The 11,485-nt window shown below is 41.5% G+C and overlaps 2 protein-coding genes across 2 annotated transcripts; both read right to left on the reverse strand.

Moving 5' to 3' along the window:
- Nucleotides 1-457: 457 nt before the first annotated feature.
- On the reverse strand, nt 458-3,677 carry LOC118211160 (heat shock 70 kDa protein-like). The gene is made up of 2 exons (XM_035388075.1): nt 3,427-3,677; nt 458-2,818 (listed from the first exon to the last, which is right to left on the reverse strand). Exon 2 carries the CDS (start codon nt 2,790-2,792, stop codon nt 861-863), a length of 1,932 nt encoding a protein of 643 aa, XP_035243966.1. The 5' UTR covers nt 2,793-2,818; nt 3,427-3,677; the 3' UTR covers nt 458-860.
- Nucleotides 3,678-5,101: 1,424 nt separating this feature from the next.
- On the reverse strand, nt 5,102-9,662 carry LOC118210667 (cytochrome c oxidase subunit 6C-1). The gene is made up of 4 exons (XM_035387031.1): nt 9,324-9,662; nt 7,152-7,264; nt 5,422-5,553; nt 5,102-5,219 (listed from the first exon to the last, which is right to left on the reverse strand). The coding sequence occupies exons 2-3, from the start codon at nt 7,254-7,256 to the stop codon at nt 5,428-5,430; spliced, it is 231 nt and encodes a 76-aa protein (XP_035242922.1). The 5' UTR covers nt 7,257-7,264; nt 9,324-9,662; the 3' UTR covers nt 5,102-5,219; nt 5,422-5,427.
- Nucleotides 9,663-11,485: the final 1,823 nt, after the last annotated feature.

Here is an 11,485-nt window from a genome sequence, read left to right on the forward strand (position 1 = left end):
AAGTGTATGTAAATAAATGTATTTCCTTGATTCAAAATGGTTATACATAATTGTATTTTATTTAAAACCAAATTTCAATTTGCTACTGAATTAGTTGAATTAGATCTTTTGACCCCAAGAATAATCTTGATTTTATATTTGGAAGCTGACACTTGAGACTGTCCTATTTAAAATAATTGCATGAAATAATGGTTACATCACATTTCAGACAAGCTTCCTTGAACAAGTATGTTGAATGGCCACTTCCTTCCAGCCTGTATTTGGTGTTTGCTAATGCCGGCCACAGTTAATACTTTCAGGGGAGACCTCACTTAAGAGTATGGTGATTAGTGAGGGGTAGTTTGAGTAAAATATTTAGGGACATGTAATTTTGAGACATCTGGTGGAGAAATGAAAAGTTACACCAACACTGAAGGGAACACTAAGGGTTAGAAAGAGAAGGAATGAAATCCAAAAGTAATATTTAAAATTATTTATTGCCATCACCCAAAGTACATCTCATGAACAATAAATAAATACAGCAGAAAAGACCAACATTCCCACAATTACTTGGTTTCACAATTCCATCCATTCATATTTACAAAGTGCACATTCATTTGTAATAAAAAAACAACAAAAAAGCTTTTTAAACTATGAAACATACAAGACACCTAACCATTACAATACAATTGGAAATATTCAGTATTAAAATGTAGTATTCAACACAAAGTATTGACACCGGTTACAAAATCAGGTACAACCAACCATTTGAACACAGAAATTGAAAACTACTGAAGAGAAAAAAACCCCCCTCAAACAGGTTTTCATCAGAAAATAAGTCCATTGTGCAGCAAACTGTTGTGTTGAGTAGTTCAGCACTTTTAATCCACCTCCTCAATGGTGGGTCCTTGAAAGCTGGACCCTTCACTGGACCGCGCCTGGTCTGCACAGCTTCCGGTTGGCATTCCTCCCTGGTACAGCTTGGTGATGATGGGATTACACAATATCTCCAGCTCTTTCCGTTGATGTTCATATTCCTCCTTCTCGGCCAACTGATTGTCCTCCAGCCAGGCGATAACCTGGTTGCACTTCTCAATAACCTTTTTCTTGTCATCCTCACTAATCTTGCCTTTAAGGTTGTCATCCTCCACGCTAGTTTTCATGTTGAAGGCGTAGGATTCTAGAGAGTTCTTGGCTGCGATCTTTTCCCTCTGGAGGTCGTCCTCGGCCTTGTACTTGTCGGCCTCCTGCACCATCCTCTCAATTTCCTCTTTGCTCAGCCGACCCTTGTCATTGGTGATGGTGATCTTGTTCTCTTTACCAGTGCTTTTGTCCACTGCCGACACGTTCAGAATGCCGTTTGCGTCGATGTCAAAGGTCACTTCGATCTGCGGGACCCCGCGTGGAGCCGGAGGGATGCCCGAAAGCTCAAACTTGCCCAGCAGGTTGTTGTCTTTGGTCATGGCCCTCTCTCCCTCGAACACTTGGATCAACACACCGGGCTGATTGTCTGAGAAGGTCGAAAAGGTCTGGGTCTGCTTGGTCGGGATGGTCGTGTTGCGCTTGATGAGAGCGGTCATGACTCCTCCTGCTGTCTCAATGCCCAGGGACAGCGGAGCCACATCCAGCAACAGCAGGTCTTGAACATTCTCAGAACTGTCACCCATGAGGATGGCAGCCTGGACAGCCGCCCCGTAGGCCACTGCTTCGTCTGGGTTGATGCTCTTGTTCAGCTCCCTGCCGTTGAAGAAATCTTGCAGGAGCTTCTGGATCTTAGGAATTCGGGTAGAGCCTCCGACCAGAACAATGTCCTGGATCTGTGACTTGTCCATTTTGGCATCCCTCAGGGCTTTCTCAACAGGCTCCAGAGTGCCCCTGAAGAGATCGGCGTTCATCTCTTCAAAGCGTGCCCGGGTGAGGGACGTGTAGAAGTCGATGCCTTCGTAGAGAGAGTCGATCTCGATGCTGGCCTGGGAGCTGGAGGACAAGGTTCTCTTGGCCCTCTCGCATGCTGTGCGCAGCCTCCTCACCGCCCTCTTGTTCTGACTGATGTCTTTCTTGTACTTTCTCTTGAATTCCTCCACAAAGTGGTTGACCATGCGGTTGTCAAAGTCTTCCCCGCCCAGATGCGTGTCACCGGCGGTGGCCTTCACCTCAAAGATCCCATCCTCAATAGTCAGGATGGACACGTCGAAGGTGCCTCCGCCCAGGTCAAAGATCAGGACGTTGCGCTCCCCTCTCTTGCCTTTATCCAGGCCGTAGGCGATGGCGGCTGCCGTGGGCTCGTTGATGATCCTCAGAACGTTGAGCCCGGCGATCACGCCGGCGTCTTTGGTGGCCTGGCGCTGAGAGTCGTTGAAGTACGCGGGGACAGTGATGACCGCATTTGACACCTTCTGCCCCAGGTAGGCCTCAGCAATCTCCTTCATTTTAACCAGCACCATGGAGGAGATTTCTTCAGGGTTGAATGCTTTACTCTCTCCTTTGTATTCCACTTCAACTTTGGGCTTTCCTCCATTGCTGACTACCTTGAAGGGCCAGTGCTTCATATCAGATTGCACGACGGGATCGTCGAACCTTCTGCCGATCAAGCGCTTGGCATCGAAGACGGTGTTATTGGGGTTCATGGCCACCTGGTTCTTGGCAGCATCTCCGATCAGCCTCTCGGTGTCTGTGAAGGCTACGTAGCTGGGGGTGGTTCTGTTGCCCTGGTCGTTGGCAATGATTTCCACCTTTCCGTGCTGAAACGCACCCACACAGGAGTAGGTGGTTCCCAGATCAATCCCGATTGACACTCCTTTTGCAGAAGACATTTTTCTTGATTGTTGATACACGTGTCCTAGAATAAAACAAAGCAAATCAGAAATATCAGTCTCTGCAGTTTCCACATTGCATGTTATAATCTGCTCAGTTCTGTTTTGGGTTTTAATTCCTCTCATAAACAACAGAAGACAAGGTAAAAACATACTTCACAGTGATTGATTCCATCAAAAACGTCAATAATCTGATTTCACGACAAATTTTAAGTCGAGGGAACTATACAAATTGAGCAAAATAAAGTTTAATAGTTACTCTTGCAAGACACGGTGCAGCCCTCTTTAAAACATGTTCCTAAAACACACTATTTGATATCATGTCACAAGTCGAAAAGAAATTCCATCAATATTACAGAATAGCACAATCATGCTAGTAAACTGTACTTGTGCAGAAATTACAAATTGTGAAGTAGATTGTGAACATTTTTTCTTCAAACCTAACAGACTGCAATCATCGCTGATAGAAAAAAGCAGAATATCTAGCGAGCAAACACGATGTAATTAAACTAGCATTCCATCCCCGAAAAAATGGAATTGTGCCGAGAGTTTACATACCCATCTGGTGGCAGGTAATTGCCTATAAAACTTTCAGTTACTATAGCAACCTGGCTTAATTAAACTAGGTACTTACAGAAAGAAGAAAGCTCGGTATCCGTTGGTGTCTCGCGTATAAATCTTGTTCAACTGCTGTCGCCTTTTCTCTGATGTGCTCTTCGTCAGCTTTAACAGACCAGCTGAAGGCTATTCTTTTTATACAATTTGCCCTTCTTCGAGAATTATCGGACTCCATCGTCCAATGACTGCAAATGTTCCCAGTGATGCGATGCGAATCTTCAGGAGCGTTCGAGAAGTTTCGCGACCCGTCCCGACAGTACGAGAAGCAGGCAGAAGATTCTGTGTAGTGGGAGGGGCCACGCACTGCAGAACGTTCCTGTTAAGTCATGTCGACGGCAAAGATTGTAGAGTTGTCAAGCTGCTTCACTCCCGTGTTGTCGTTTTTTACAGTCTCTGGTTGTAACATTGCAAGAATTCTTACTCGGACCGATTGTAGGGTACCATCATTTTAAACAGCAAAGTGGCCAGTGTACCAAAAACTTTTTTTTTTTTTAAACACATTTAAATAACAAACTTACGCCTTGTATGCCAGGCGTAAGTATGTTATTTAAATAATATCAAATTGTTCAAATCACTTATACTGTATGTCCCACTGGCATTTCAGGACAGGACACTATTCACAGGACCCTTCACTGTCAGCAGGGCAGTCAGGCACAGGACAGGACACAGCGCTGCAGCCCCTTCTCAGTTGAAGGCAGAGAGCATCGTGCTCAATGATGAGCGACAGAAAAACATATACTTTCATCACCAAATATTCACATTGTGCAGAAACTTCACGACACAGCAGTCATACACAATTTAACAAAAGCCCATACATTTGTCCATTGCTGACACATTCAGAATGCCATTTGCCTCAATGTCAAAGGTCATTTCGATCTGCAGGAACCTGTGTGGAGTTGGAGAGATGCCAGAAAGCTCAAATTTGCCAAGAAGGTTGTTGTCTGTGGTCATGGCCCACCCCCTCATCCATTTGAATCAGCACTTGAATGGGCTGGTTGTCAGAGAAGGTTGTAAAGGTCTGGGTCTGTTTGGTTGGGATAACTGTGTTGAGCAGAGCGATTGTGCCGGCACCTTTGGTGTCCTGGCACTGAGTCGTGGAGCTGCGTGGGAACTGTTATGACTGCATTTGACACCTTTTAGCCCCAGGTAGTCCTCAGCAACCTCTGTCATTTTAGCAAAAGGACTTTTTTTATGAGATCAAGAAAATATCATGTCCTTTGTTTTCCCCCCCCCCACATTGAACACCAATTTTAATTCAACAAGGGCTTTTAATCAAGGATCCAGGTGGATTTAAAACCGCTTAAGATGTTGAAAATATGTTTAACTTGACAAGGGACTCTAGTGCTTTGGAAATACAGATTAACTTTGATATTGGATGACACTTATCAAGGTCAGAGGGGTCATCATCCTTGTGAAGAGGGAGCACAAGGGCTGCCTTCCAAGTCTCAGGGATAATACCATAAATACTAAGTTAAGACTCCATAGATCATTAGGAATGCCCAAACAATTAGATGCTTCACATTTAATTAACACATGTTTAGACTTGGCTTTCATTAATTAGGTCTGTCTTGGCCATGTATATTTCACATTACTTTCAGGTTTACTTTCATATAAACTCAGTAATGCTTTTTTTCTGTGAATATTCTTCACAGCATTTCATACACACACTTGAAACACACAAGTAGACCAGGCAGGTTTCCAGAAGAAACAGGTTTAATTGATTAACTGAGAGCGTACAGAACACGGTCCTGTTCAAAAAAACATCAAGGTGCAGGAGGTTTACGTCAGGAATGGATATTGGGCCATCACCTGTACAGGAAGAAAAAAAACATGCCACGGTATCATTACTTCTGCACGTGACCACTAGACGTTTACTCATCGGATGCCAGGTATATACAATTGTTTAAATAAACGATGCATCCAGAGTGTAAAAATCATTTGAAATTTTTCACAGAACAGTTAACAGGAACAATACTCAGACACAAACCAACTTTTAAAAACATGAACTCACATTTGTTTATTCACCAGTTGGCCTGCAGCTTTCAAACACGCCAGCCTCCCGCATTGCATTGAATTCCTTCGTGGCGTCGTAGTTCTTGTAGAAATCAGCATACGCCTGTTTTCTGGGCTCGGTAACTCCGTACTGGAGGAAGAAAGAGGTTATTTGCAGGGACTTCTTGCGCCAATTAAACACTTCAGCAAAGTTAATTCCACACCAATATGGTGTGAACACTGGTACTATAGCCTTAGATTCCAATTTGCAGGTACCATTTGCAGACACTGTCCAGCACCAAGCTGCAGTACCTACATGTCTCATACATGAAAACAGCCACTATTTTAAAAATATATTAGTAGTCTGCAACACTCATCAGCTAAGGCTTCAGAGCCCATTTAACAAAATATAACAATTGATGAAACGCCTGATAAATGAAACAACTGATCTGAATATCAACTGAATATCACTCAAACAGTGGGACAATAAATCTTAATTACCAATTATCATCAATGAGCTGCTTGGCTCATTACCAAATTACCAGTATTGCCTTGGATTAATGGTTCCCATTTATTTTCTTAATGAGTAAATCTGCAAGGTAACCAATTATACAATATGCACCCAGCTTTTGTAAGTGTGTACCACGTCAAAACGCATTCACAAGTAAAAATACAGCATTAATGAAAAATACTTTCAGCAGGAATGATTTGTAAACGAAAATGAAATCAGCCACATTACCCAAACCCCACAACTATGTTAGTTTTAAGATTCAAGCAATATACCAACATGAATGACAGAAAACAGTGGGATTTTTGGATGTTCCTCAATAATTCATTTAACCTGCATTTTTTTTAGGACTGAAAAATATATAATCAACTGACAGTTGGCATTTTGGACTCAAAATCTCACTGGACACAGTGCATGGACATTTGATTTGTTTTGATAACGGGATTGTGAAATTCAAGGCTTGAGGAATATTTTATCAAATTTGAAAGCAAATTTCAGTGGTTAAAAATGAAATGAACCAAATGAATTTCAGCTGTAAACACACACAATACTTCAATCACCTCAGATTCAAAAATCTTCAGACACACGCAAGCAACGACACCATTCCATGTCTGTGTAAAAGATGCAGTACGTCAGTTTTGATATCTGCTTGAGGTAAAGACCTGAATTAATAATACCCAAATAACCCTGATCTGTGAAAATCGCACCAATTTTAATTACATAATTTTTTTAAAAACTGTTTGCCCTTTTCTTCAGTCCCAATCTGTTGGTTTTAATTGTCCCATTGCTGCAATACACAATCAGTGAGAATAGAGAAAAGTAGCACCGACTCTTGTCAGCCTGCTGGCCACAAGTTGGGCACTGCAATCCGAACTGTGCTACTTAAGACAGAAGGGACAGGGAGGTGGCAGGTGGCCTTGAGCCACAAATGAGCCGTTGCTGTTGTGTGATGAGGCGTGAGTTACCCTACTGACTGAAGCCCCGTTTCACCTGACACTACAGCCAATGGTGCACCCTGCCAGCCCATGCATATGCAGGGAGGGAGGGCATCGGTCAAAGTGTGCTTCATAAAGACCACCCAAGGCAACCGGGCACCAGCAGTAAGTGCGCTTGTCCGGCGTGATGCGTGGCCCAGCTAGTGGACCGCAGAGTGAAGAGAGGAAGCCCGTCTGCACTTTCCTGAACTGTTGATGCAAAGAAATTTAAAAAAATAAAAAACAGCAGCAGTTCTGCAATTTCACCTTGAAGATTGCGGCAGCAGCGAAGGACAAGGCGAAGGCGATGGGCAAGTGGAACCTCAGACGCTTCCCAAGGAGTCCTCGCATGACTGGCTTTGGCAGAGACATTGTGACACCTGAAACCTCACACGAGCAGAAGATTGCGTCAGAGGGGCTTCTGGGTGGCTCACTCCGTAAAAGCACGCACAGTAAGCACCGCGGTCTCGGATCAAATTCGACCCATGCCAGTGCCGACTGTACTTGGCTTTGCATTGCAAACTGGACATTCCAAATTTCAATAAAGGTCAATTTAACACAAATTTACTCATTCATAGGGTCAGAAATTAGGCTGCTTAGGAGGAAGTAGCTATAGTGATTTGTGAGCTTGTTATGAGGATGAAATTTGAATTCCCACTTCAGTGCATGTATGCGGTACATGTATGTTCATGCATAATATGTTTTATGGTTCCATTTTGAACGTTCAGACACAAGTACTACACAAGGCCTTAATAAGCAAATGAAGACCACCTTTGTAGCATCTGTTGGAAAGTTAGCCATATCATTGAGGTTAATAGAGTATCCCAATTGTATGCCACACATGGATCAGTAATCACAAAGCCTAATTAATATTTGCCAATAACAGAGTGTGAGAGCTTATTTCTAGGATATTTCTAAGAAACATTCAGTTATACATATTAGGGCTGTCCAATGTGAAGAGGAAATAAAAATGATAAAATGGTGAGTGAGTGAGAATGGAAAGAAGAAATACGACTTCATATAAATTCAATTTTAAGTGAAGTTGTCGATAAACAAAATTGGTTTCTGATGCTGGGGTGGAAAATAATGCTTCTGAATGCCATCTGCATGGGCATGAAAAGTTAAATGTTTCACTGCTGCAGTAAATAGACACTGCCTTACTTAAAGCAAAGTGTATAGAACAAAAAAAAAATTGATCACATTCAGGAATGTCCATTCCATCAAGGAAAACCTATCAAAGATTTTATAGATGCATGAGTAAGCAAACTGCAATTACATTTTCATGAGCTTCCTAGCCGTATAGCTGCAAAGCTGCATAGTTAACACACTGACCTGGCTACGTCTTCCCCCCTCCTCCAATTTCATATTGTCTATTTGAGATCATGATGTGTATGTATGCATGTATGTATATGCAATTTACATTCGCACGTGTATGCATATTGTGGAGGGCAAAAATTCTAAGTCGGTCGCCCATTTATTCATCAATTATCAACATTAGCGAGCTGATTACCAAAAATGTACTCTCAAATGACTCAAGTCACAAGTCTAATCGACTTAATTTGAGTTAATTCAACGTTTCAAGCTGGCTACAATAACAAAGGTTAGCTACCGTTTTGTTAATGCTTACGCTTACTTTTTAAGAGGCGAATGAAAGTCAGCCATTTGGCTATCCTCATTTGACCTCAGAAGACCATCACGTACGCAACGTAACAAGCATTACAATTGTACCGTTGCTACCAATACTTTAAAAATCCCCCCCTCAGCCAATCCATTTCAGCTAGCGACAACGACATTCTACACTTAAACACTTCTAGATTCTAGTCCAGGTAAAGTAAAGTTATCCGTGTTTAACCTTTCATGAGCAGTTTACAAGTGAGAGAGAACATTACGATGGACTATCTATGGAGGGATTAGACACGGAAGTATAACGTTAGTCCACTAGCGGGCAAATAAAAATCATTCAAATTACTGTATTGATACAACTAATGATGCTAATGTTAAGAATTTGACAGCTAGCTAGCAGCCGGTTCGTTTGGACAATTAATGTTCAATAAAACGATGGAACTACGACACTATAAGGCTACAAGCTAAGCTCGTTCGTAAGCAAACGTTAGCTGTATAACAGCTAGTTAAGTAGAAAACTAACGTTTACTAAGCCAAACTAGTAACCTTTACTAGCCATCCGTATTGTGTACACCATAGAACATGCGGGTGGTGACCTAGCTGACCGCTTCGGGTCAAAATGACTGTTAGCTAGCCCTGACTTAGCTAACGCTACCAAGGCCCTCGATTTGTACGGTGACTCTGAGCTGAAATGAATTTGACTGTAATTCTCTCTAATTATTTTCACACAACGTCCTCGTGTAAATGGCGCCAATAAAAGTATCCAAATGACATTTGTTACAGTAAATTTGGCTTCATTATACGTGAAATACTCACCGGTTTTACACTCGACCTTCTCGAGTTCTCAAGTTCCGATCACTGAACTGTTCCGCAATACGCTCACATGAATGACTTCTTCTATGGTTTAATGGTAATATTACTAGCTTAATTATGCATACCGCCACCTACTGGAGAAGACGTGGACTAACTACTATAAACCCTACTACAGCAAAGTCAGCTTTTGTAAAAACTTTAAAAACTCATGTCCATCCTCAATTCCATACAATCTGCTAAATAATCGTTTTTGTCTTAAATATAAAATAAGCTCTTCGCTCAAAACTTTAAGACCAACTGAGTACTCCAAGCACTCCTGTTATATTAAAACCAAACCATGCAACGTCGATTGCCCAGAGACTGCCTCACCACTACATAAGCAGCAAATGAAATACAGACCACAGAAGTTAATCTACTTTTTCTTATTTGTAGTTTTAGGCGGTTGTGAGACCAACATTAGTGCATTACCGCCACCTACTGGGCTGGAGTGTGACCCAAAGACCGCTAAGCTATGACTACTCCCACCCCCTCCCCCCAAAAAAATAAATAAATAAAATAAAACAATAACAACAACAACAAACTAAAGTTTTTAAAAAGGCATAGCCGTCGTTCTTCTTCTGTTGCTTCTTCTTCGGTGTCATTTAAAGGCGTTCAGAAAACGGTAAAGGCTGCATTACCGCCACCCACTGATGTTGTTGGGCTGTGAACTGAGGAGGCCGACAGACTACTTGCGATAAAAATTTAAAATGAAAAATAAAAAACTCAAATTCTATGAATCAGTATGACTTTTAAGCACTGTATGGAAAATTCCATGCTTCTATCTCCTATAGATTTTGAAATAATTTTATGAACATGACTTTCCTCACTTATCTCTTGCAGACTTGCTTTCAATATTCCTTTTTCCCTGCTCTATTTGCTACAATCATTAATGACTTGGAAAACAGTTTCTTATTTTCCACAAAAATCACATTTACTTAAATCATGCATCTTTATAATCTGCAATTCACTATTTAATCATGTGTGACCAAGTCTTAGTCTCGATATAACATTCTCCACTTTCCTGTCTCCCCCTCCAGCCCTTGTATTCTCAACCAATGGATTAATGGCAAATAAATGTTGACACTTGCTTTTTTTATTCCACTCATCCTGCCATCTCATTTTGAAAGGACTTTTGATTAGCCCTTTAGCTTCTGATTTACTAATACCTACCTCAATCTGTGTTTCACCTATCTTTAATGCCTGTTTAGCTCATGTATCTACCCTCTCATTGCCAAGTACTCCTACATGAGCAGGTATCCATACAAATTTAACAGACAGCCTTAATTGCTGGGTTCTAAATAAAGACTTATATACTTAAATATTTCAAAGAAAATATCTATTGAACTGCTAGCGCTGAATGATTGCAAATTCATTAGCGCTGATTGGCTGGGCAATCTGAGCACATAATTGTTCTCTCTGGTCTAACCTCCTCTGCCCATTGTAATGCAATAATTATTGCAATACATATAGTAAATGCGGACAAGTTGTCTGATAGTCTTCTGGCTTGCTCCACCTTAAACTCAGGGATAACAAAAGCAGCAGATGCCCTACCAGTCTTTGGATCCTTTCACTCATTTGAAAATATTTGTAAAAAGCCATAATATCTATTAATGTATATGGAAACAATTATTCCATATCTTCCATCCTCCTGATTTTATTCGTTATATTAGATTTAGATCTACCTCTTGTCACTCGTGGGAGCAGAGCACTAATGTAGCTAATGGCTAATGTAGCTTGTATAAATTCCATTTCATATATTATTTCACTACACAGGCAAGCATACAAAGCACAGGCTTCAAATAGTGTGCTGATTATCAAGGTGCTTAGTGGAACCAAGAGAGCTCAATCTTCTTATGTTTCAAGAGCAATAGCGTCTAAGGTCAGCATGGGGTTATGGAAGGTCTGGGCAACAACCACTTGGAACTGCCTGTGGCAACAACTTGTTGAAGTTCACACCCCAGGATTTGATGCCAAGGCCATACATGTCCACAGCTCCATCAAAAAAAAACAAATATCTATAGAGAACGGGGTGGCGATCTTGAGACTTCTTTGATGGGTAAACAGGAATCTGTTTTTTTAAGGGCTGTGGAGAAGATAAGAAGACACCAAAATGCAAAGGCCCATGA

The sequence above is a fragment of the Anguilla anguilla genome, chromosome 13 (assembly GCF_013347855.1).
Source record: "Anguilla anguilla isolate fAngAng1 chromosome 13, fAngAng1.pri, whole genome shotgun sequence".
NCBI classification, from domain to species: Eukaryota; Metazoa; Chordata; class Actinopteri; order Anguilliformes; family Anguillidae; genus Anguilla; species Anguilla anguilla.